Source organism: Pezoporus wallicus, unplaced genomic scaffold (assembly GCF_028554395.1).
Source record: "Pezoporus wallicus isolate ANWC-B61680 ecotype Strahan unplaced genomic scaffold, APGP_CSIRO_Pwel_v1 contig_6822, whole genome shotgun sequence".
Classification (NCBI taxonomy): Eukaryota; Metazoa; Chordata; class Aves; order Psittaciformes; family Psittacidae; genus Pezoporus; species Pezoporus wallicus.
In genome coordinates, this window is record NW_026640797.1 from 657 (window position 1) to 26,454 (window position 25,798).

The 25,798-nt window shown below is 43.6% G+C and overlaps 3 protein-coding genes across 5 annotated transcripts in view; 2 read left to right on the forward strand and 1 right to left on the reverse strand.

Annotated features, from left to right (window-relative positions):
- Positions 1-232: 232 nt before the first annotated feature.
- APTX (aprataxin) lies at positions 233-9,280 on the forward strand. The gene is made up of 7 exons (XM_057420729.1): positions 233-364; positions 1,784-1,830; positions 2,527-2,856; positions 4,354-4,413; positions 8,054-8,280; positions 8,534-8,637; positions 8,920-9,280. The coding sequence occupies exons 1-7, from the start codon at positions 235-237 to the stop codon at positions 9,072-9,074; spliced, it is 1,053 nt and encodes a 350-aa protein (XP_057276712.1). The 5' UTR covers positions 233-234; the 3' UTR covers positions 9,075-9,280.
- Positions 9,281-10,796: 1,516 nt separating this feature from the next.
- LOC130605329 (actin-like protein 7A) overlaps positions 10,797-25,798 on the forward strand; it is a 159,893-nt gene continuing 144,891 nt past the window's right edge. The window contains exon 1 of the mRNA XM_057420739.1: positions 10,797-11,984. Within this exon, the coding sequence (XP_057276722.1) occupies positions 10,797-11,942 (1,146 nt within the window). The 3' untranslated portion in view covers positions 11,943-11,984. The remainder of the gene's footprint in view (positions 11,985-25,798) is intronic.
- Positions 14,735-25,798, reverse strand: part of ELP1 (elongator acetyltransferase complex subunit 1) — a 28,642-nt gene continuing 17,578 nt past the window's right edge. For all 3 annotated transcript variants that reach the window (XM_057420731.1, XM_057420732.1, XM_057420730.1), the window contains 14 exons: positions 25,277-25,362; positions 24,581-24,729; positions 23,705-23,828; positions 23,150-23,247; positions 21,799-22,000; positions 21,050-21,111; positions 20,490-20,552; positions 20,311-20,371; positions 19,495-19,608; positions 18,731-18,842; positions 17,429-17,556; positions 16,876-17,030; positions 15,779-15,857; positions 14,735-14,873 (listed from right to left, as the gene is read on the reverse strand). In XM_057420731.1, coding sequence (XP_057276714.1) covers positions 14,806-14,873; positions 15,779-15,857; positions 16,876-17,030; positions 17,429-17,556; positions 18,731-18,842; positions 19,495-19,608; positions 20,311-20,371; positions 20,490-20,552; positions 21,050-21,111; positions 21,799-22,000; positions 23,150-23,247; positions 23,705-23,828; positions 24,581-24,729; positions 25,277-25,362 — 1,501 coding nt within the window. In that variant the 3' untranslated portion in view covers positions 14,735-14,805. The remainder of the gene's footprint in view (positions 14,874-15,778; positions 15,858-16,875; positions 17,031-17,428; positions 17,557-18,730; positions 18,843-19,494; positions 19,609-20,310; positions 20,372-20,489; positions 20,553-21,049; positions 21,112-21,798; positions 22,001-23,149; positions 23,248-23,704; positions 23,829-24,580; positions 24,730-25,276; positions 25,363-25,798) is intronic.

A 25,798-nucleotide genomic window follows, 5' to 3' on the forward strand; every position in this document is an offset into this window, starting at 1 on the left:
GTAAGAATGTATAGTGATATGGAAGGAAGGAAATAGGATTGCCCTTTCAACAGCAATTTGCCCTTAGATTACGCTAGTGTTAATGCAGCACTTGGCCTTGACTTTCAGAAGCATGAACCCAGTTAGCAGAAGAGACTCAGCTAATGGATGGACTGGCAGCAGAATCCCTGGACCCCGTTCCACAGGACAGTGACCCATTGTTAGTAACACTCTCTATGTTTTGCTCTCACAGTGATGCGTGTGTGCTGGCTGGTGGGGAAGGAGAAATGCAGTCAGAGAGTGAAACTGCCACACATGGAAGCAGTGGTGATTGGGCGCGGCCCAGAGACTGGGATAACGGATAAGAAGTGCTCACGTCAGCAAGGTAAGGTTTAGCTCAAATCCCGCTTCCTACATGCAGCAGCAACAACCTTACTTGTGAAAAGTGTGCGGTGTTTATCACAGAATAGTAGAATGGTTTGGGTTGGAAAAGACTTCAAGATCATCCAATTCCAACTCTATGCCATGGGTCATGAATATCACTCTTCTGTTTGGCTAAATTACAGTAAAGCTAACAAACCAATGCTTCTGCATAAGCTGTAAGCTTGCTTTGAGCAGGGTCTAAATGGGAAATCACAGTTTTTCCCTGGAACTGAAGCAGGCTTTCCTTGGGCTTGCTTCTGCAGTCACTGGCTTATGGTCTCCTTTCTCTACATGGTCCATAGTGTTGCCTGATTCTTGAAGGTATCAAGCTTTTTCCATAAGCACTTATGGACCTCTCTGAGTCCTAAAAAAGTGGAGGAGACACCTAATATCAGGAAGCTCACCTTTGTGAACTAAGGCATTGAACCTGGACATGGGTCCAAAGACCCACAGTCATGTTCCACAGCCTGCGCTCTTGCTTTGTGAGTAGCACTTCATCTCTTTAGTCTTCCACCAGCTGGTTTTTAGTATGAGTTATTTTATAGATGCAGTGTGAGAGTATATAAAAATCCCTGTGGTCTATAAAATACTTGTCATGGTTTAGCCCCAGCCAGCAACTATGTAGCACTGCTCTCCCAAGGGATGGGGGAGAGAACTGGAAAAAAGGTAAAACCTGTGTGTTGAGATAACAAGAGTTTAATAATTCAAATAAGTAGAATATAATGGTAACAGCAACAATAATAATAAAAAGATAGAGGAATAAACTGGACAAACAAAAAGAAGAACCCCAACAGTGGTGCACAATGCTCATCACCTGCTGACTGATACCCAGCCTCTACCTAAGCAGAGATCTGGGCCTTCCTGGTAACTCCCCCGACTTTATATACTGGGCACAATGTACTGTGGTATGGAATACCCCTTTGGCTAGCCAAAACATGCACTGTACCAGCTATTAGGAAAAAAATTAACTCTGTCCCTGTCAAAACCAGAAAAATACTTCACATTTTCCCTGCCTTTTTTTCCCTCTGGACACAGTCCTGTTCCATGCCCTGTTAATTATAATTACACAAAGTCAAAAAGGGCTGGTGAGAATATCAGGAGTGTGTAAAAGACTTCCACAGATTTTGTCTGTATTCTAAGTAGTTGTGCTGATCACGGTGTGGAATACTCAGGTATGACTCAGTGTATGGGTTGGTTCTGTTTTACCTGTGGTCCTGGAAACAGAGGATGAAGCAGAAGTATTCTTTTTGTACATTCACAGAGATCAGCTTCAGAAAGTAGCAGGTCTTAAAATACAGGAGTGCTTTCTGCAAGGGTGGTTCAGCAAAGTTCTGGCCTTTCTGTTTACACGGCATTGTGACACTTTGTTCTTTCCTTCCAGTTCAGTTAAAAGCAGACTGTAACAAGGGGTATGTCACAGTTCAACAGGTACGTTAACAGGGTGTACAATATTTTTGATACGTATTTAAACTCCACGCATGCTGCAAGTGATGATTCTGTTCACTGGGTCTGAACGACCTGTAGCTGTTCTATGACCAAGGATTGCACAGTGAGTGGGCCTTGGAAATGATATGTTCTTCTTTTTTTTTCTTTTGAACTGCAAAGACTGCACTATTCCTTCCAGATGTGCTCCAGTCTCAGACAGCATCAGGGAACCTTACTGTGAATTCTCAACCCGTTCTTCCAGGCACTTTGTCATGGAGATGGGACTGGGCAGTTGTGGAAGGTTTAGTTTTTTTTTGATGGCTGATAGAGCCAAAGATGTGATAATGATCAGGCAAAATCCTTCTATCAGCCAGTCATTGTAGGTTGCCCCTGCCACTTTGCATTATCAGTTATGCCTGGGAGGGAGGAAATTGTATTGCTTTTCAATTATCAGCTCAACATCAGGTAAATTCTCAGTCTTCAAAACACTGTTGCATAAAGCTGGAAATGGATGCAATAAAAGAAGCAAGTAAAAATTTGACCACCTTGCTGTCCTCATTTTCTCCTAGAACAGAATAAACAGTTTGTTTTGTGAAAGTGTGAGGTGCAAAATGAAAATCAATGGACAGTGGAGGAGTAGTTGGTGATTCCAGTTGCAATATCATTTGCTATTTATTTTCCTTTTTGTCCCTACCACAGATAGGAGTCAACCCAACTAGTGTTGATCTCGTGAATATTGGCAAGGGCGAAGAGGTGAAAATGAAGCCAGGCCAAGTTCTGCATATTGTGAATAAACTTTACCCTTACACAGTGCAATTCGCTGAAGAATCAGGGAAAACTGTTACCGAAGCAAAAGAGAAAATACAAACCAAACAGGTGTCACGTGAGGACTCCTATGAGAATAATGATATAGAGTTTGTGCCCAGGAAAACAATGAAGATGGAGGTGGGGGATACAAAAGGCAGTTCTGCAAATCCCAAGCTAAGCAATACTGGTGTATCTCCCCATGAAGGAACTTCGAGCAAAACGGCAAGTGTTAATGCTTGTGCTGTTTCTCCTGGGGTTGTCTCTTCCATCATGGCTTTTGGTCTTTCACTTTTGTGGGTACTTCTGATGGGGAGTGTCTCAGGTGAACACAGATCCTCAGAGTGTTCGGAGCATGTGAAATATGAAACCCAGTCCTGAGAAAGTTTCCTGGGACTCATTCTAACCTGTGCTGAAGGGGATGCATGTGTGTGAAGGTGCTTGCTTGGAGTCAGGAAGGATTTAATCTCCGGTTCCTGTTGCAGTTTCTGCTAGAAGGACAAGTCACATGTGCTGGGTTTATCTGGAGTCACACAAGGATATGGTGCTGGCTCTTATGATGCATTCTGCAGTGTTATAGATGCAGCAGTGATTATCTAAAAGCTTACATACAGCCAATGGGACAACTTGACACTCTTATGTTTGGGTTTTTTTGTTTGTTTTTTTTTTTTTTGTTTGTTTGTTTGTTTTGATTCTTATGTTTTTTTTTTCCTCTTGCTTGGGTCATTCCTTACAGTAGAACCATGTTTACATTAGTGAATGCTACCAGCCATAATCTGGTATTCCCAAAAAGGGAATTTTTAGCCCTGCTGATGTGCACAAAATAAGAGACTGCTTAGTGCATCTGGACCTATAACAGTGCAGTTGCTGGAGGAGGAGTCACGGAAATGAAACCCCTCAAGACAAGATGTCAGTCACAGGTTGTGGTGGGTTGACCACTCATTTAATTTGTGAATTCAGGTTAGATTAGTGCCAGACAGGACGATTCACCCTGTTTCTTTGGTAGTACTATAATGTTTGAACATCTCTCTCTGTAAAAATATGGTAAAGATCATAATTGATAATGCCTGTAAAGTGATCTGAACAAGTAAAACATTATCTGTTTGGAAAAAAGTGCGCTCAAGGCACCTTCTATTAGGCATTCAGTAACCAAGTTAAGAAATACCTGCTTGTGTTGACTTGATTTTCTTGTGCCTTTCTTGTTTTCTGTACAAGCCACTCCTCGCACAATATGAAAAAATAGATATATGTAAGAGTAGGGCCACACAGCACAACCATTTCTTTGTTCTGTGCAGAGCAGCATGTGATAGGACATGGAGATTCTTCTGCTTCCTTTGGCCCTTGCACTCATTGTGATCCATGAGGCAGAGGGCCTTTTAGTAAAATAATCTGTCGTCAGTAGTAATGGAGGACTGTGCCATAGCATGTGCATGCAAGTTATTAAATTCCAGCAGAACTAGAGCCCTGTGTTTTTAAACTTCCAACATTTGAAAGACTTAACCTTAAATCTTAACAGTATCTCCTTAAAAGGTTTCAAACATAGCTCTGTGGGGGCAGTTGGAGCAGGCATGTTGGCATTTGTAGAAAGGAAGTCATTCAGCTGTCATTCAGGTGTTCTTTTGCTGCTGTATACTAATGAAAGTACTTCATTGAATGTTTAAAACATTCAACTGGGTTCTTGATTATCTTATACAATAATTTCTTTTTCTTTGTGTGCTTCAGGAACACTCAGGACACTGGAGTCAGGGTCTAAAGAGCTCCATGCAAGATCCAAAAATGCAGGTGAAAGCTGTACACTTGTACTATACAACAGCTCCTGTCTAACAAAATTAAATGAGCTTTCTTTGTTCCTTCTGCAGTTTACTTTTATGACCTGATTAACCAGTGGAGTACTGCATAAGGGCTGATTGTACTTGCATCTCTGTCTGTCCTAGCATTAATTTAAGAGTCTCTACTATACTGATATTGCAGAATGTCATTATCCTAATTACCTTTAAGCTCTCTACATTATTAAATTTAGCCCACAGTTCAGAAAGGTTCTTGGGAGAGCAGGTGAGCCGTGCTGTTGCTTTGTTTCCTCAGGGGGACCATCTAAAATGGAGGTGTAGTCTGAAGCTGAGCAAGCAGTGGAGGTTCCTGTTTCCCAGCAGTAGGCACTATTTTTACCAAGCATGGGGCAGATTCCTGGTATCCAGCAAACTAAACTGCAGCACCTCCATACTAGCTGGCCGGATGTGACCTCTGGCTCCTCATTCCACTCCATTTCTTCATGCTAACAGGAATTTCCTGGTTGTTTCCTTTAACCTCCTGCAGATACTCCAGATGCACCTCACTCCCCCTGCTCCCCTGTGGCTGCATAATGGTTTTCCTTGAGCTCTTTGCTGCCTGGTTTTGGGGAGGTCAGACTCAAGATGCAGAAATCTGACAAATGTCTTTTGTGGCTGCAGTGTATGCATACTTTCTTGTTAGTCTATTCTGAGAGGGCCATCGGAGAATCTTCCCTGTCCATGTGTAGAACCTACTTTCCTTTTGTTTTTAAGATATGGCAAATACGTAGGCATCTCTTTCTCAAAAACAAGCTGTTTGGCCCCAGCATAGGGAGAACGCACTGTCTGGTGCAGTAAGGCTTTAAGCGTGTGTCCATTTAGCTTGGGTTTTGGTTCACTGGCTGCTGCATGGTCATCTTAACATTAGAGATGTGTTTTTCCCTTTGTACTTCTCAGCAAGAGTATGTGTTCAGGAGGACAAATATCACAGACACCTATGATACTTGAACAATTTTAGTTGGAAACGACCTTTGGAGGTGACTCAGTCTGACCACTTGCACTTGGTGTGATTGCCTTAGGCTTTGAACTGATCTCCAGGGGCAGCCTCACTGGGCCCCTTAAGGTCATGATCACCTCCAGCTGAAAATAATGTCCTTGATACTGATCAGAAGGTCTCTTATTTCTATTTTTATACATATATATATATTTTTTTTTAATTTAGGTGTGAAGTGTTGAACTGCGTAGATTTCTGGAAATGCCAGGAGTTTCAAATGAGTATTTCTATGGGGAATGATAATGCTATTGAAATACTTGTTTACTTTCTAAACATGAAGCTTAATTTTCATCTCTTAAGGAAATTTCATATAGCACTTATCAAGATGGTGTTTTAAAACTGTTCTTTGTGTGTTAGAACACAAAAAACTGTTTGTGATTTAGTGTTAGCTTTATTAGTAGTGCATCTGAACTGAATATACAAACCAAAGAATTCCTGTCTTTGTTTTTTAATCAAATATTAAATAAATGGTGATATTTCTTTCTTCTGAACGATCATGATCCCATTCCCACTGGGATATGATGACACTAATGTGTGTATATAAAAAGTTGAATATGAGGAAGAATTTCTTCATGTTGAGGGTGTAGAGCACTGGAACAGGCTGCCCAGGGAGGTTGTGGAGGCTCCCTCTCTGGACATAGCTAAAACCTGCCTGGGCACATTCCTGTGTGACCTGCTCTAGGTGAGCCTGCCTTAGCAGGGGGTTGATTAGATAGATGATCTGCAGAGGTCCCTTCCAACCCCAGTCATTCTGTGACAGTATCAACCAGTCTTGCTACTGAAAGAATCAGTCCTGTGGTTTGTGTGCTGATAAAATTTTAGTCTTCCTGTAGAGTAAGACTGATCAGATCTGTATATAAACATATGAGATTAGCAAAGATGACAAAGACATCATCCATCTCTCACCAGTAGACATGCTGCTGAGTTATCAGAGGCACAGCCCACAGCTTCTGCTGGAGAAATAGGTTTTTATCGCCAGCGTCAGGTTGTCTCCATACCCTCCTAGCCGCATGCTTTGCTACTGTTTCTCTTCAGCATCAAATTGTTGCAGAAGGTAAACCAAAATGAAAACAGGAGAAAGGCATGATGAGCAAGGAAACTGTTCTCCTTTTTGTGAGTGATCTTACAAAGTAGCACATCGGGTGGCATGAGCTGAAATAGGTGGGACTTGAATGTTTCTGTGTTTGTATCGCTGGCGGAGGTCTGCAGCACCAAAACACACTGTTGGTAGCGCCTCTGAGACTTGTGTTTCTCTCCAGAAATCCACAAGGGATGCAGCAGTGCAGTGCATTCCTGCATGCTCCACACTGAGTACAGGGCCATGAGTTTTGTTTCAGTGACTGCAAAACTTGAATGTTACCTGATGGAAGTAAGAGTTTCCTAGATGTCATTGGTATCTGAGTCCAGGTGGTTTTCAGAAGAGTTCATATCCACCTGGAGCAATGGTTAACTTACTGCTCTGTAAGAATAGAAAGCTTTTTCCTTGAAGTGTATAAAGAGGGATGTTGGAACATCTCATTGTAGCTGCCTCATACATGGTATGGAAAAGGGTTGTTTTGATCTGAAAAGAGCTGTTTAGGACAACCTTCCTCCCCTTGGGAACAGTGACAAAGTTCCTGATACCCTTGTACTGAATTAAGGTGAAATGACATCAGCCTACCTATTTAACACAAAATACAAGGCATGTGGTTAGATATAATAACAATGATTAACTTCAGCTGGATCAGCAAGTCCTGTGCCATGTGTTTTTACTTAGGTGTAGTTAGTATTCAGTGAAAAAGAGAGGAGAAGAGAGAGAGAAAGAAAGGGAGAGGAAGAGAGAGAAGTATCACCACCTGTGGATCCAACCATGCCTTGTTGGTCCCCTTCACCCTGGGTATCATTGGTGGTGGGAGCTCTCCCTCTGACCTGAGCCCTGAACTTTTATGTTCATATTCTCTTGGGGTGTTATCCATAATTTTCATACGACGCATAGAGAAGCATTACTGTGGTAATGATGGGCACAGTTTAGAGAGCACTGAGGATCCTCCAGCTGGTCATTGTCCCTTCTATCATGGTGACTGCTTTTTGACTCCATCCTCTGAGTCAGCTCATCCTTAAATCATCCTTTCACATTCCTGTGGAGGCTTATCAGCTTCGAACAAAGGGGGCAGAACAATCCTATCTACACAGTATATAATAATAGCCAACATTATTATTATTTGCTTTGTTTACATTCAAGGCCTCCCATAGTCACATGTAAATGGTGCCTGAGACAAGCTCAGTTTCCTGTCTTTTACTCACACTATGGAATGTAAGCGGTGTTTGAGACAAGCTCAGTGTCCAGGTTCTCACATGGGTGCATATCCTGTACTAACTTAGTTACAGCAAAAGTCCCCCTTGAAGTGAATGCTCTGCTGTTTGATATGTCTTTCCATATAGTAATTTTCCCAGGCATTTTTCCTGACAGTCCCACCTGCACTAGCAACACCTATCTGTGCTTAGGCACTCTGCAACCACAGTGGGATGGGTAACATCTCAAAATCCAGCCAATACAGTGCTTATAGGAATCTTGATACTTTAACTTTCAATCAGTAAGTAATCTAGTTGTTTGTTTTGCAAGGTTTACAAAGATGAAAAGACTGTAGTCATCAAGGATAAATATCCCAAAGCACGTTACCACTGGCTTATCTTACCATGGGACCCCATTTCAAGCCTCAAGGCAGTCACCAGGGACCATCTTGAACTCCTGGAACATATGCATGCAGTTGGGCAAAAAATAATCGAAGAGTGCCCTGCCCGAGAGAGTTTGGAGTTCAGACTGGGCTACCATGCTATCCCCAGCATGAGGTAAGGTCACCAGGTGGAGACCCCTGTATAGATTTGGGGCTAAATCTGTAACGTGAAATGCTTGGAATGACGCAGTGCTTCCAGAACAGAGGGCGTTTCTTTTGTGGCAGGGCTGTGGGTCAGGTATAGCAAGACTGACCCATACGTTTGGTGGTCTGACTGCTGAGTCACATTTACAACTGGTACTACTGCAAAAGAACTTCAAGCATTAACGTTATTTTTGTCTCATATCTACCCAATGTATTTGTTTCAGTCAGCTACATTTGCATGTAATCAGCCAGGATTTTGATTCTCCGGCCCTGAAAACCAAAAAGCACTGGAACTCATTTACTACAGATTACTTCTTAAATTCTCAAGGTAATGATTAGAAACTGTATTTTATTACATGTAATCCTGCTTGTGGGTTCTGGCTTTGGGCTTTTTTCCCCCCAAACAAATGTGTAAGCCACAAATTCTGTTGTAATAATTGAAATATTTTGTATAATTTCAGATATTGGGGAATAGCACTAAGTAAAAGTCAGCTGAATTTTGTGCCTGGTTTAAATTGGAATGCCGTGATGACTCGCCATGCATGCAAAGCAGTGTCAGGGGTTCTGCATGGTCCCAATACCTCTGCTCTCTTTTTTTTTTTTTGTTCAGATGTGATAGAGATGGTACGAAGCAAGGGAAAAGTGATGGTGAAAGGTGATGTCTCTGAACTTCTCAAATTGCCCCTCAGATGCCATCGTTGCAAGCAACATCTCTCCACTGTCCCACAGTTAAAGGAACATCTCAAGAAACATTCGCCAAAGTGACTTTGGAAATAAATCATCCTGCAGTCTGTCTTTAGATTTCTGGCTAGAACAAAGGCCTCAGAATGTTGGTGAACTTGTGTACTTCTTGTTAAGTGGAATGACAAACGTAATATGTGAAAAAGCAACCTGGAAACAGCAGCACGCTAACTGTAATTATTCAGGCAAAAGCAAAGCCCAATATTAAATAAAGTGACTTCTGAATTGAAGGTGTGTTTGCAGCTTTGTTATGGTACAGCCACACTAATCTGTATATGAACTGGAGTCTGAAGGAAGATTTTGTTTGGATTATTTTAATTCAAAGTCTAGGTTTCTACTGAGAAAGCAATAAAACAGTTTCTCTTGATGTTGAAGTTTGTCTGAAGTAATAATGTTGATGAAGCTGGTAAGGCTGACAGCAAGCTGTCAACAGAGTATATTGAGAGTGCATGGGAAGGAGCATCAGCTACTGTGAACTCACTCTGCTGAAATTCCAGTGCTGCGGAACTTCCCCTTGGCCATGGAGCAGGCACTGCATCACACCACGTGCCAGGGTAGTCACTGCTCAGGCGTTAAGAGGGGCAGCTTTTCATGTACAAGGATTTAACAGAAATACATGAATAACACACAATGACCACCTTTGCTGCTCCCCAGAGTAATGAACTATAGTTTGCAGTTGTTTGGCTGCGTATGTTGAGGTTGGCACAGAAATTGTGTGGTTTAATGATGTCCTGTTTCTCTGCATCTAGATTTTGGGGAGCCTCTGTCATTTGATTGTTGTAAAGATGTGAACTCCCAGATAGGCAGCAGAGCAGTAGTGATTAAAATCTGTTTCTGGGTCCAGAACTGGTTTGTGGTGGTTTCATTCTAAACCCAGCTTTGACTTCTCAAGTAAGGTGCCTTCTGGGTGAAATGGCTCTCAGTAAAAGAGCAGATGGAGCTTTTGTTGTACAGGGAGAATGCTGTTCCTAACAGTGCACTGTGTGGAGAGGGTGTCTTCATGTGTCTCCCATTCAGCAGCATGTCTACATACCCTGGTGGGGCAAACAATGACCTGTTGCTGCTGGAAAAGAACAAAGATGTTCCTGTAGTGGTATGGGCAACAGTAGGGGTTGGGTGTGGCCTAATTTCAAACACTAGTCACTCTTTAGTTTCTGCTGACATTAGTAAATACTATGTCTTAGTTTATAAAACAAAACTTGGAGAAACAGAAGCACAGCCAATCCTGGGATTCACTCTTTAACACGAACTAGGGCTTCAGTTAGCCCCAGAGGTGGATTGGGGCTAATGCCTCACAACAGGAACTGTTTTGGACCAAAGGCAGTTGCAAAGGCTGGAGAACCATGGTCATCCTCATGTGGCAGACACAGGCCAGAAATGGAATCATGCTCCTCCAGTTAAACGCACATCTTATGGCCCACGATCCATAATGTCTGAGTGGGTGTCATGTGTTTTAGTACCTCTTAACAGGTCAAAGCGAAGCACAAATGTGCATTCCTTCTGTACAGACACAGCATGCAGCTAGGTGCATGACTGTCACACCCTTGCCTGTGGAGTGCTGATTTCTGAGGGGCAAGCCCAGGTATGATGTCATAGGCCAGCATCATCAGCAGAACCACTGCCATCAGGTGCATGTCTGCAGCTTGTGGTGACCTAGGAGGGAGCGGTGGCAGGGCAACACTACCCAGAGCGTGTCCAGCACTGTGACACAATGGTGTCACAGCTGCACAGGAAGGGGCTGTAGGAATGGTCAGCCACAAATCCGCCACCACAGCTAACCTCAAGGCAATGAAGGAAACTAAAGCGTTAGTTGTAGACACTGGCATGGGTCACTTCAAGTGTGGCTTCGCAGGGGACCTGTGGCCTTTGTCTGTTGTTTCACCTACATTTGGTAAGACCACGTGGGAGGCTGGGAGCAATCAAAGAGAAACCTTTGTTGGAAAAGAGCTTCAGAATAGCAGCATATCCTCAGCACGCACCAACCCAGTAAGACACGGCACAGTGGTGGACTGGAACTCTGTCCGAGATATTTTGAAGTGTATTTTCAAGGTGGAGATGAAGATTCAGCCAGAGGACCATGCTGTTTTGATGTCAGTGCCTCCCCTGTGTTCCACCACTGACAAGGGGAAATATGCTGAGATGCTGTTTGAAGGGTTACACATGCCTGCCATACACCTTGCATACCAGTCCCATTTATCCATGTACTCCTATGGGAAAACCTCAGCTCTCGTGGTGGAAAGCGGGCATGGTGTTTCACACGTGGTTCCTATCTATGAAGGTTATATTCTACACAGCATCACTGGCAAAGTAGATTATGCTGGCTCGGACATCACATGTTACCTCATGAAGTTACTAAATGAGTCTGGAAATGCATTCACAGAACACCAGCTTAACACCATACAAGATCTCAAAGAGAAGTGCTGTTACACCTCTCTGGATCTTAAGCATGACTTGAGTTTGCCTGTTGAGAAACAACAAGTAGATTACAAGCTGCCGGATGGGCACTTCATCACTGTAGGCAAGGAGAGGTTCCTTTGTGCTGAAGCACTCTTCAAACCAGAATTATCTGGCTCACAGCAGCAAGGGCTTTCACAGCTGACACTTGCCTGTCTCAGTAAGTGCAGTGCTGACATCATCAGCAAAATGCTGGGGAACGTCCTGCTGTGTGGGGGTAGCACTATGATGGAGGGCTTTGCTGAACGCTTCCAGAAGGAACTTGCCATGATGTTCCCCTGTGACAGCCCCATCATAGCCACATCCCCTCAAAGAAAGTTTGCTGTCTGGATTGGTGGGTCTATTCTGGCCTCACTCAACTCTTTCCAGGACCTCTGGGTGCACAGGTACGAATATGAAGAACATGGTTCTACCTGTATTTTCAGGAAGTGCTTCTGAGGAAGAGACTGGGTGCTTTAGAAAGACCAGTGCTGACAAAGGGTGTGGAATAAATTCGAAAGCACCTCCCTTCCACCCCTTGCTGTAATTAAGAAATTTCTACCACAGCTGTATTATTTTTGTGATATTGTGTGCCTTTAATACTTTTCCTTTTGTATTTTGTACTTAATGAAGCTAGACAGCAGACAGGTGACAAACTTCTCTAGTGAGAGAATCAGTCTTCCATGAAGCCATGTTTGCTTCTTAAGCTAACTCCTTTTCTCTATTATTTCTGCACGGATGGCTTACAAACAGATGCAGTTATCAGGAATTGAAGTAATAGCCTTCGCAGAACGCAGAAGAGCAAACTCAACCTGTTTGCACAGACATCAGCTAAGGCAGGGTGTATTTTAAGATGATGTGTCACTGAGAAAGAAAAAGTGTATCCTAGCAGAAACCAAGGGAAAGCAGGCTTTTGGCTGCTGCTGCTGCTGAAAAGGAGGCAGGAATTTCCCCCGGAGGCTCAAGGACAGGAGATGTGGCTACCAGCTCTACCACTCCTTAGTCAAAGTTCACTCAGGAGGCAGAGGCGTAGGGGAAGACAATGGAGTCTGATGGTGAATTACCACATGAATGATTTAGAAGACTGGTCTTTCACCTGGATGGCAGATTTACAGTGATTTTGCCTTGATAAGCAGATAGGAAAATCCATCTAAGACTAGAGGGTCTTCAGCTTTGGCCATCACCACAAAGAAAAAGCACAAGTAGCCATATACATACATTAAGGGAACTGCTGTGTTTGGGCACAAGCATGAAAGCTCAATGAGCTGGCAGTAGTTTCACCTTTTGTTGGGTTCTTCAGGGGGGAACTTCCTAGACAATAGATTAGGCCATACAAGACCTCCACATTTCCTGGCATCAGGTTAAGAAATGTCAGGGATTAGTCCTTTGTTGAATTTCAGTTGCAGGGCCAGAGCCCTCCACAGCCTGGAGAGGACCATGCATTCCCTCCCACTACCCCTTTCTACAGGTCTGAAAGATGGCTTCTGTATTTCATTTGCAGCTATCTTCTACCATTTTAAAGACCCAAATCCAATAAAACCCCTGGGCAGCCTTTCATGTGTTTTACCATCTCAAGGCTTTACTCTTGGAGAATGTTTCCAGTGCAGTCACAGTGCTTGACAACAGGGTTAAGCAGTCCCTGCACTGCCACATAACTCATAATGGCTGGAAGAACACTCCAATGCTTCACGCAACACTGACAAAGGATTATTTTACCACTCCAACAACCCCAAGCCAGCACAGCATGTACAGTGAAAGCCCATGTGGCCATCCCTCTCAGTACAATAGGGTTTTCACATCACAGAATCAATGACCTGCAGCACTAGGCACATGCTAAGGCCATGGAGTAAGAACACAACCCATTGTCATGTCTTGCGGTACCTCCAGCAAGCAGGAACTGCCTTGTTTGTTCTGGCGTTTTTCCACTGCACCTAACTGAAATGGCTTGCATTGAACACAGTAGCTGTCAGACCAGAATGTGGTAGCAGGGAACTGCTACCTCTGGAGGTGTTGCCACCCTCACCTGCAGAGCTTGTCCCCATCCTTTACTCCCAGGACGGCTGCTGTTACCTCTTGAGTCAGGTTGCACAAGTATTCTGGGGTAAAACCTAATTCTCAGGTATATTCAGTTTCCAGCTGAAACCATTCCACAATACTGCACAGCATAATCAGGGTACAGCTGCTGATCTGATACAGCAGCATTAACTGACCTAATCTAGGTTAGTGTGATGCAGAGGGTGGACCAAAGTACAGGGGGGTGGTACAGGGAGTTTGTACAAGGGGGTTAGAGGAATTGGTTTGCTTAAACAAAAGTATTGTCTGTTGTAAATGCCTACTAAGCAGAACAAAGATACCTGGTTCTATTGATAAGGAAAAGCAGACACCTGGTTCTATTGACAAGGAAAAGCAGACACCTGATTCTACTGATAAGCAGCTATTGATAAGGAAAAGCAGAATCTACTGATAAGGGGGAGAAGCAGATGGTTTATGGCTGGGACACCGACCAAACCCTAAGGCCATACGTGAAGACTAAAAGGTGAAAAGTTCAAGAAGAGGAAGACTCATTTACTTCATCTTGAAGACTCCTACCCACATGAGACAGACTCATTTACTTCATCTTGAGACCCCTGCCCATGACCAGAGGGGGCACTGTGCAGGTGCAAAGGACCTTCTAACTCATTATAATATGAAGTGGGGATAGGACATGAATATGTATAGGCGTGTTGTGCAACCTTATGAATATATATAACTTTAGAGAGTAAATGTAGAGGGAAACAACACTGAGGTACGCATGACTTTGAGGAATTATCCCCGTGCGTCTCAGCGCTGAATAAAAAGCATACCTACTTTACAACTTCTAACGAGTTGTGGAGTCTATCCGCGCATCAAGTGTAACCCAGCAGAGAGCGACACAGGATCTACCCCCTGCTTTTATTAATTCTTGCATCTCCCCAAGATCCCCCTGGTGTGAATGGGCACACTTTCAGGACAGCAATGCTGTCGGTACTGCAGGGTTCACTCTGATGTAACAAAGTGATTCTGGTGAAAATCTGGTACTACCAACATCCAGCTTCAACACAGAAAACACAACTCATTCGTTCAGCAACTACAAACCAGCTCTGCAGTGTGGTGTGAGCAGCTGTCCACATTAGCACGATGCCTTACAGGTCATAGTCAACAGCTGCACCAGAAGGAGGGACCCTTCTCTTGCACAGCCTAAGAACAGTTTATCAGAAACATCAGGACAAGGGTTTCCATAAAGATGTAATGAAATTATGTGAAAAGTTACATTTCAGAGTCCGCTGGGATTTCTTGCTTTTAGTTACTGGAGAAGATGCAGTTTCCATTGTAGACTTTTATTGAGTTTTGGTGGAATAAGTAATTCTGGATCTGAAAGGCAAACATGGTAAGTGTCAGAACAGAGGTAACAACCATACAGTTTCTCCAGGAGCTGTCAACTACTTAGTTTAATTTTCTTTACATTAAAGAACACTGGGAAGTCTGACACATAGCATTTCCCTTTAGTGGCTGATGACCTGTCTGCACAGGGAAGAGTACCCCAAGCAGAACTGCTTACAGAAATAAATCTATGAGGCAGATCAAGTCCCCTCTCCATTAAGTGTGATTGTTCAGAACAAGGAGACAACAACCAATGGCAGAAAGCAGAATTTCCTTCATTCACCAGTAACAGAAGCATCACACACAACAGTCAGCTGGCTCTGAAGAAGCAGCACAAGTTTTTCCCTGGCAAGTGGCAACATGCAGATCGCATCTAGAGGTTTATTAGAGGATTTCTCCTGGTAATTCCTGGACTAGCAGCGGAACAGACTGTAGGACTAGTGGGGAAGAGGTAAGACAGGGAGGTGGAACCAGCCCTTGTACGTCTCTCAGCCCTAAGGTTGTATTTGCAACTTTGAATGGCAGACTGCAGCCTGGCCTGCTCAAGAGCCTGGCCTGGCTGCCAAAGCCAGACAGAAAAATTCAGCGGGTAAGTTACAAGCAGAATTATCCAACACATCCCCTAAGAAATCAGACTTCCATTTTCCTCATAACAGACAGATGGTACACACAAGGAATTAAGGAGCACAATCCAGAGAGGAGTTTTAGCAAAGTACTCCAGAGCAAATGAAATCTTATTAAGAAGGCTGCTCACCTGCCACAAGGCAGGAGGGTATACCCTAAAGAAAAACAAGAAGCTCCTACAAATGTTGGCAGGTAGCAAAGCTTGGAAAGCCTCAAGCCCACTGACCTCACTGAGATTTCACACCCACACCTAACTCAGAGTCTCAACCAACCTTGTACAACAGGAGTCACCATCCTCTTCTGCTGATAGGCAGCCATAATGCTGTTTGCTGTTGAATTGGGTCCCAGGACCTGTATGAAGAAGCAATACCCACGTTCCAAACTGCACAAAGCAAGGCTGAGAGCAGGGTTAGCTACAAATAAAACTCCGCTGCTAGTCTCCAAAAGCATAAGCAGCTGCCTGCAGGAGACCTCACAGTACAAAGTGACAAGGAATATGTGATCAAAGTCCAGTGATCTCTCAGAAAAGTTAACAGAGGCAGAAAGAGAGAACCACTTTCAGACAGCTTCTCAGGACACAGAATCCTAATCCCAGCACCTACTTCTTCACTGCACTGTGTCACGACTTGGCAGGACTACTTTCATTACAGTTCTAGCAATATTTTAAAGTTCTTTTGAGAGCTTCAGCTCCCTGTCTCACAGAACAGTTTTAATCTGTCCTTAGAGTCAGTAGTTAGGGAGAAGATACTGCCAAATACCTTGTGCTCACCATGAATGCCCAGAAACTACTTATCAGAAATAAAGACTTTTACTTTGGAAGGGAACTAAGTGCAGTCCTTGTGATTTCCTTACTCTGCATTAAGCTGAAGTTTGGAAGCCTGACATAACCTTTCTTTTTGCAATATACTCCTTATGATAGACTGATTCAGACTAAATTGACTGTCTGGTAGCCTTCACAACATGAGGTCCGACAACCAGTACTCCAGTAGATGAAAGCCATGCAAACACTTCAACCATCAGGCCTAAAATCACCCAAAATACAACAGTGGTTTCATGTTCTACAAATTGCTTAAAGTAGAGCTTATGAAGTCACCCCTAGGACAAGGTAACACAAGCACTATGAGATCTCACCATATCCAACATGCCATTCAGCGCAAGGGACACAGCCGGCTATACCTGTAGTACACATCTAGAGTGCACTGACTTTGCAGGTACTGTACAGATCATCTATTTGAGCTCTTCAGAAAAAAAAGAGCAGATTTGGGAAGCCAAGGAAGCATTCTGGACTCTTTACTGGAGGATGCAAAATACTGCTAAACACTTGGTTAATGCATAGCAAACACAATAGTTATTGCAGATGAGCACAGACCAGGTTGACAGAGCTCTGCTGCAGGTCTGGAGTCCAGATTTCTGGGATGGAGGTCTCCATCAGCTGCAAAATCTCTTCCAGGGCTTGCTGCAGTGCCCCTGCTTGCTCATTGTAACCAAACAACACAAGCTGCTTCAGAAGGATATGTATGTCTCCTGCAAGAGGGAACAGAAGCACAAACAACAGCAATTAACACAGTTGTGCTAAATAAACAGCTGTATTTCACTGGGTTTCAGGGCACAGAAAGAGGAGAATCAAATCTGAACTGGTTCTGTCCTTACCCAGCACCTCCAGTGCCTTAGTATAAATATGAGACAAATCTGTGATAGCACTGGCAAGGGTTCTCTTCTCTGCTCTCAAACTTCAAGTGTGGAGAGCTTACATCATTATGTGTTCTAACAAGCACAGAGGCAGATGAGCTAAATCTAGGTCCAAGACAGGTGGTCTTACGGACCAGGCAGCTTCTCTCCCCACCACACCCATTAACAACAAGAAGGGGCAAGCTGCCTCAGCTGTCTTTACAAGCTGTGGAGTGGATCATCAAGTGTCGTACCCTTCACAGTCTCAACAGCACGAACATTTTCTCCCAGGACTTCTAGAAGGGCTATATCTTCAAAAGGACTCCCCTCCTTCAAGCTGTACCTCTTGCGCTCAGCCTTGCGCCGGTTCTTTGAGGATCGCCTGAAAAGAAGGATGCACAACAGGATCAGCTGTATCAGGGTAAGTCTGAAGGAACATTAACTTGAGTAACAAGTTACTTATTACTCTCTCCCAATGTCAGGAAACTGCATGTAAACTTATATACCTTTATGTTAATGTTTCCATTGCTACTCAACCAATATCCTTTGTGGTGTGAATCACAAGTAGTTGGGCTGTTTCTTTACTACAAAAAGGACTGATCTATGTTCTAGCAAAGTTAAAGCACTGCTCTAAGCACAAAGCAGAGTAAATTGTTTGGCAGTAGTCACTATCAGGCAAAGCTGAGCTCTATTTAAAACTGTTTGGTGCCAGAGTCCATGCTTGCCTGTGCACATTTTCGTTTCTGCTATCTCCACAAACTAGGCACTGATACAGCTCAGCTCCTGGCCATTCTCACAGGAAAGCAATTTCTAATCATAGGCCAGTATTAGTTGCATGATATCCCTAAATGATCAAAACGCTCTGACACAGGTGTGCTGAATGCAGGTTGTGTTCTGCTCCTGTTATCTGGGACAAGTGTCCTAAGCAGCTCAGTTTTCCACAGCTGTATTGCTCCATGTTTCAGCTACGGAATTCAGAAGCAGTCTCACAGACTACAGCAGCCCCTAGCACACCCTACCCCACACTGCAGCTCACATTCTTAGGAGCACTCAAAAGCAACACAGACACCCACTGTGGGAAGACATTGGCATGATTATTTAGTAGTAATTCCCACCCATTAAAGCAGAAAAACTAGGGCAAAGAGCACAGGCCATGTGCATGAGCTGTTAATGTTTGAGGTACTCTGCCCATATTCTGTGTCAAGCTTCCTGCAGCCAGCTATTCTGGCAACATGCCCAACACAGAGCCAGCTCCAGCCCAGAGTCTGTGTTTACAGCTCCTCTGCTGGCCACTCAGTTCCTGTTGCACTAAGTAGCTTCTGCCATTTTCTGCTCTCTCCCTCCCAACGAGAGCCAAAATAACCACAAAATGCCTGTAATTAATGCAGGTTCAAGGCATGGCAGGGGGGCTGGAATGGGATGATCTTAAGGTCCTTTCCAATCCTAACTATTCTATGATTCTACGCACAGCTGCGAGGAGAAGCCTGCCAAGCATGAGCAAGCTGCCCTCCCAAATACCAGCGCAGCTACTACCTAATTTGAAAGCAGACACTTACACTGATATCCTTGAATTGCTGTGTGAATATCTGCTGTTCATGTCACTGGCTGTCACAACACTGCTCGTTTCAGAGAAAAGATCCAATTTTGGGCAATTTGGCGTTTCATAATCTGCAAAACATGTTAGCAACCATCACAGTATCAAAAAGAATTAGTTATTCCAAGCTTTGTCTCTGGGTAATGTGGTTTGTTGGAAGAGCAGCTGGTGTAGATTCATTCTACCTGCTGGCCTTACAGTTCTCAAACCCACTCAGCTAGCATGCAAGAGAAAAAGCAACTGTGCTATTTAATATCACAGTCCCTGTTGGGGCCTGTAATATTGAAAAGCACAATCAGAAGGATGACAATGTCACTGCAGCAAATCTGGACCAGGACAAAGCATTCTGCTTTCAGAACACTTCTCTAAGCCTGCAGGAGCTGTCGGTGAATGTATCTGGTAGGTACTCAGCACAAAGGACATGCTGAGCGCTGCCTGACCCAGCCAAGCTGACACTGTGGCAACAAGGCTGAACTGAAGAGCTCTCAGGTGCATTTTGATCCCATGGAGCCGTGACACAGCACTGAGAATAAAGCTGTCTTTACAGAATATGCAAGGTCAAACAATAACAAGTCCAACTATGGCGTGAAGAGGGGTGAGGAGAATGCTATTCTACTACTGTAGATACCAACACAGGTACAAGAGAGTACAGCTCCACCAGGGCAAATGGAAAAGATGATCACAGTTACTTCTGCAGGAGAAAGTGGTATGCATTTCAATACCTACCCTGCAGGCTCTCACAGGTTTTCTCCTTCAGCTCTCGGACCACCTGCAGGCGACTCTTATGGCGAAGAAATGCTGTCTTCTGAGAATATAGGAAGATCAGCTGACTCTTCTGAGCTGCTCAGTAAGAAAATCAGAACATGAACATGTGTGCAAGAAAACCAGAAAAATGTTATTTTTTACACAAGAAGTTTGAAGGAGCATAGTCCTTTGGCAAGCTCGGAAGTCAGGTGCAAAGCACACAAAACGACTGAAGGGGAAGGAAATTCAAAGGTTGTAATATAGGAGCCCACCAAACAAGATGCACCTAGATGCAGAGTGAATTAGTCTGACAGACAAGCATTTTCTAGAATAAAAATGTGTTTCTGATATAAGGAGAGCTGAAAGATCTACATCTAAAACTCTTTATGTCAATTAGGTTTGAATCAGAGGAAATCTTTTAAACAATACTCGTAAAAGTTTATAGGACTGCTGGCCCTTTTTTTCAGTTCATGGCTCTAGTGCTACATGTGCTCTGGAGTAAGGACTATCCTGCTTGTTTATGGGCATGCAGACCATGACGCCTTTGCAGTTTGTGACTGTGAGGTCTTGAAAAGCTTAGAAGGAGCTTGACTAAGCTGAAAAGAGGACACGACACTGCTCGGTTTCAAGCTGCATTGCGGAGAGCCAAATGCAGCTAAGTGGGCAGTGCCAAGCAGAATCAAAGCATCCTTCCGTACGGCTTTCAGTACTGGAGTGCTGTGACTTCCCACAGACCCAGTAAAGACCTTCTTCAGCCTCTGTAGCACAGACAAGTCTCAGGTTCTTGCACAGATTCACCTTCCAGAATAGCAGGTTTGAAGTTGGTCTCCAAGATATCCAGTCTGCCATACTTGTGAATCTAGATCAGGGAAAGGAAACAAGGTATTACTTAAGGATCTAACCCAGACCCCACCCCTCTGTTCTTGCATTCTGAAGAAATATTTTCACTCTGGTTCTTGTGCTCTGAAAGGCCTTACCAGTCTTAAAGCCTCTTCCCAGAGAGCCCCTTCTAAGAGCAGGAGAAGAGCCTCCTCATAGTCCTAGAAGGATAAAGGAACCATGTACTGCTACTGATGCTAATACACGTTCAGGTAGCACCTACTCAAATGCACATTCCTACACAGCAGTATCATTGTTAGGACAGGAAAACAGTACTCACTACTGTGTCAGGTACTCTCAAGTGGTAACATGAGGAAAAACCCCAACCAACCAAAACCCCCAAACCCAAAAAACAAAGTTACTTCTCCTAAAACCATGGGAAATCCCTCTGGAACTCTGTGTTCATTACTCCAGCCCTCATGCTTCAGCTTTCTAAGACAAAACCTTTTCATACCAAAGCTTTATGAAGGAGAAACTCAGGGACATTGCATCCAGGACCACTCTACTTACTGCAGCACCTGGGGCTGCTCTGACCTCCTCAAAACAGCTCACGGCACAGATGATTTTGCTGTCACCATGCATGGAGTCATGTGTGGCCCAGAAAAACAGAGAAAACACAGAGGGTATTACTGGACACAGACAGGAGCGTGATTATTACCTCAGTGTACTGCTCGAGGAGTATGGCAGCCTCTGCATGTTTTCTCTGTTCAACCAGTTTTCCTACAAGAAAAGACTGAGTTCAGCATTTCAGAAGCAGCTGTACTTTGTGCCACAAAACTACAAAGCAGAGGAAAATCCCACTCAGCGAGGCACTTTCTACCTGCTCACACACTTAATCTGCTAGGGAAAAGAATGGCTGCCTGATGTCAAGAATTCATTAACTTGAACATAATCAGTCAGCTGCTGGTGAAATTGCTGGTGCATGTCCCTCAAGGCCAGCTGGAGACAGTTTTCCTCTCAGTCTGAGACAGAAACAGTGAAGTGGAGGGCATCAGGATGTAAATCTCTCCTAAGAGCTCCAGTGTATTTTGTTCTTGCTATCTGCAGGGAGCACTTTGCCCCCTTTCTGAGGTTAACCAAGGAGGCAATGTGGAATAGCAGCTCAGGAACTGGCTACACGGGAAAAGTGCAAGAAGCAGTTGGCATGGGGCAGCCAAGAAGACCACAGCTTAGCTTGGCAACTCCTGGGTGCCTACCAACTCAGCTCCAACTTCTTTTTGCTCTTTTGAGTAACAAAGGTGATATGCAATGACACAAAGCCTTGGGAAATGTAGGATTTTCATTCTCCCCTAAAGAAAAAAGCTGCTGCAGACCAAGGTTTTCATTAAATTTTAGGAAAAATCAAACGGAACCAAAAATAACAGCAGCCAGTTTTGCTCTGCACACTTACATCTCCTCAAGGCCTACCTGCCATGCTCCGTGCCAGGCTGGACAGCATATCCTTTGTGTAACCAAGCCGTGTTGCCATGCACAGGGCTTGCTGCCAGCTGCCACTGTCCTGAAAAGCATCAAGTGCTTTTGCAAAGATTCCAGCACGAGCAAATATCAGTGCAGCCTGTTCATATAGCTGCTTCTGAACCAAGTACTCCCCATACGCATCACTGATATCCTGCAAGAAAGGGACAAAAGAGAAATGTGAAATCAGCTGTGGAGTCAGCAGTTCTCCATTAGTATAAATTAAGTGTCCACCAAAAATTGCTTATTTCCCCCTTCTCTCAAGGAACATCCCGGCACAATGTTCCTACCCATTTCAAACTTCGTATGAAGCCAAGGGCTGATGATTAGCACATTGAGACATTTCACAGAGCTAAAGCAAGAGGCATGGAGAGGTATCTAACTCTTCAAGCCAAAAGCTGGGTAAACTACATACTGCAGGAAATCAGCCCCTTCTTCCCCATTCATGTGAATGGTCTTTGTTAGAATGTCTCTCTGAACCAGCTTACTCCAGGAGTCAAACAATGGCACAAGGGAGGATGCAAGCCCTGCAACTCTATAGGCACAGGCTGCTGTGTATTAATATCCTGAGCTTCACTATGCTATTCAAACCGCACAGTCTCCATCAAGAACGGGTGGGTGGATTTGACTGGAAAAATACAAAAGGAATAAAGTAGGACTCCCAACAGGTCAGAGTCAGGAACAGACCTCCCTTATGAGGAAAGTCCCTTCTGCTTTCACCATGCTGCAAATAGACAAAGAGTTTCTGTACTTCCCCTCTTACTTCTTCCTCTACTTCTTTTACAAAGGCTTGTGTGTTGTGTATTCACAATACCTGAATTAAATTATATTAAATGCATTCATTTACATTTTACCTCAGCCTTGGGCAAGCTACAGTAATGCACAGAAACCAATACAGGACACACTACAAGCTCTCAATCACTCTTCAGAATACTTTAAGGATAACAAAGTGTGTCCAGACAATCTACAAGCGCCAGACAGAAAGTGGGTCTCACAAGGGTCAATGCAAGAAGAAAAGTCTGCGGTTACACAAATTCTTCAGCACACCCTAAGATGTGCAGCAGAAACCAGACACCTAGGTGCTCTCCTGGTCACTGGATCACAGAGGTAACAGACATTCCTTCAATAACCAGACCTCACAGGGTCCGCGCTGAGCGTAATTCCTGCTATCATCTCAGAGGAAAACCTGAACACAAAGCAGCTGCTGCCTCATCCCTGCCCTCACTCAAGGTGCTGAAGACAGGCAAACACACGTGTGAGAGAGTAAAAAGCTTGCACACTGCAGCGTAACATGCTTACACACCTTGTACTCCTGAGTGCTAGGGGGGTACAGCTTCAAGGCTTCACAATACTGATTCTGATCCTTCACCAAATTCAAAAATTCAGAGAAGTGTTCAGGACCTGAAGAAAATATTTATTTTTCATAGCAATAAAAGAGAAAGCACACAATTCTCATGGCTTCCAGCCAGCCCGAGTTCATTGCATCAAGAAGCATCTAGAGGTGTTTGGAAGAGCACAAAAGAACCTATTCTACTATTGTAAAATAAAGGTGTTCACTTCCTTGAGGTTTGCTCCACTTCTGCCAGCGATATTAACTGGAGATAAGTCACCTACAACAGGAGCAAACAAGACTTGTGCTTCATGATCACAAAGCAGTAAACTTTCTCACTCCTCTCTCCCTGCACCATCGCATACTACATAAACAGGCAGCAGAAGTTAACCATGCGCTAAGAGAAGGGAAGATGACCTTGTACGACCTTCCTCTTTCTTCTGCTATTTCCCCCAAAAGACTCTTCAAAATGGAAATGTTCCACTGCAGAATTTCTCCTTAGAGATAGTGCATATGTAGAACACCTACCACATTTGCTGAGATGCTCAAGAGCTTTTGTGTATCTCTTTAAGTATTTGTCTATTGTATATCGCTGATAATTTGTTTCCATCTTCCGGAGGGTATTTAAGAAGGGCAAGTACTCTTTTGGGTCCTGCAAAGAATAATGAAAACTGCAGTTGAACTAGTCTCGCAAGATCCTTATTTGCCCGCATCGTCACCAACAGAGTCCCGTATTTGAAATCGTATAGTACACTAAAAAGGCCATCTCAAAGCATCAGTTCAGCGTATGTACTCTTGCCAAGAATGACTAACTTAAATTACCAGGTTCCCAAAAGGATTTCAGCTATCATTATGTATAAATTTGCAGCTGTAAAACTTACCAATTTCCCTCACTACAGGGAATCCATTATCATGAATAGAGTGTTCTAACTGACTTGACAGTAGGCTCTGCTATAACGCTAAGAAACTCCGAAGATTCTGATGGGTATTTCCATGCAGAGATTTGAAATTATACCTGCTGGAAGATAAAACATTATTATAATGGCCACCACCAAATAAGAAAGAATGAAGAGTACAGAACTGGGAATGTAAGGTATGCAGTCACAATACTTCAGACCACAGCTGCTCCCTTCTTCTAAGCTATATTGCTGTGCTGGTCTAGAAGAGTCCTATTTCACCTTGAACAAAAGCAGCTTTCCAAAGCTGTGCTCAGGATATATTAAGGGACAGCAGAGACATATCACCTTCACAGCATCATCCCATGCACACACAGGACTTCTGAGCAAATGGAACCTTGCCTGGGTGAAGAGCTATGACCATCAAAACACATGGGTTAATCCAGAGATTATAAAGAACTTTTAGGAAAGCAGAAAAATGGTTCCTTGGCTGGAACCGTAAGAAGACCTTTTGAGACTTTTCTGCCACCATGATGACTAAATCAAAGTCGTATGTCCCCAGTGAATAATCATACAATTCATTCACATCAACAAGGAAAAGTAGGTACTTCAGTGCTTCTTCTGCACTCACGGCTTTGACATCTGGAGTATTATTTTCTGTAACAAGATAAAAAAGCACCATCAGCAGCAGAACCCCACTCTGAGGGTGTGGACGCACAGTCAAGCACATTCTTGACACCAGATAGGGACCATCAAACCAACAGCTCTTTCTGCCTTGCAGGAGGGGTTACTTTGCCTTTCCTGGGAAACTTCAAGGACTAGCCCAAGCACAGTGACTTGTTAAGTGTTCAGCAGTGACAAGTCAGAAGTGTCAGCACAGAATAAAAGCAAAATATGCCAGCTTGAGACAGCAGAACCCAGAATGGGAACCTCCTTTTCCATGCTGAGAGAACTAGAGTTCTGACGGGAAAGAGGAAACAACTGTCTGCTGACATACTTGGGTAAAAGGATGAGCTCTGAGGGCATGACCATCAGTGTATATGCTGCTTCTCCATTAACACACAGCTAGCTTCAAGTAAGTTTCTGTTTTTTGGCTAATTCCATGAACACCCTCCTTAAAATAATTCTCAGTGTGAACAATGCTAACAATGAAAGCTCCTGCAAACCACCCACTTTCAAAACTTTTGAGTTCCTGATACAACACCTCGAAGATCATGAACTTTCTGGAGAGCAATTTCCAGTTCTGGAGGACTTTTCTTTATGTGTGCTGTCAGTATTGATAGGCAGTATCTGAAGGAAACAGAAGCAGTAAACATAAAAAAAGAGAATGCAGAAGCACTGCTTATTCTTATTTTAGGACAGTTTATGCAAGTCCTGGTCTGCATTTTATTAAAAAAAACACAAACAAAACCAAACCCACAGCAATACTACTCAGGTTTTTCAATATTTTTAAAGGAAGGCAGGAAAAATGGCAAGAGAACTGTATATACAAGAATGGTTTTTCTACTCAGCATGTCCCCCCAAACCTGTCACAAGACTGGTGGTGTTTCGAGTAGAATGAACTTCCTTACCATGCCAGCCAGCATAATGGAGAACACCTCTCTCCAAAAGCTCGGATAGCCGGACACAGTCTTCCAAATCAAATTAGGCATTAAAATGGTCTTTCTTTTATAAAAGGAAAGCTTTCTAGAAGGCTATTTCCACTTTCATGTATTTCACACATATT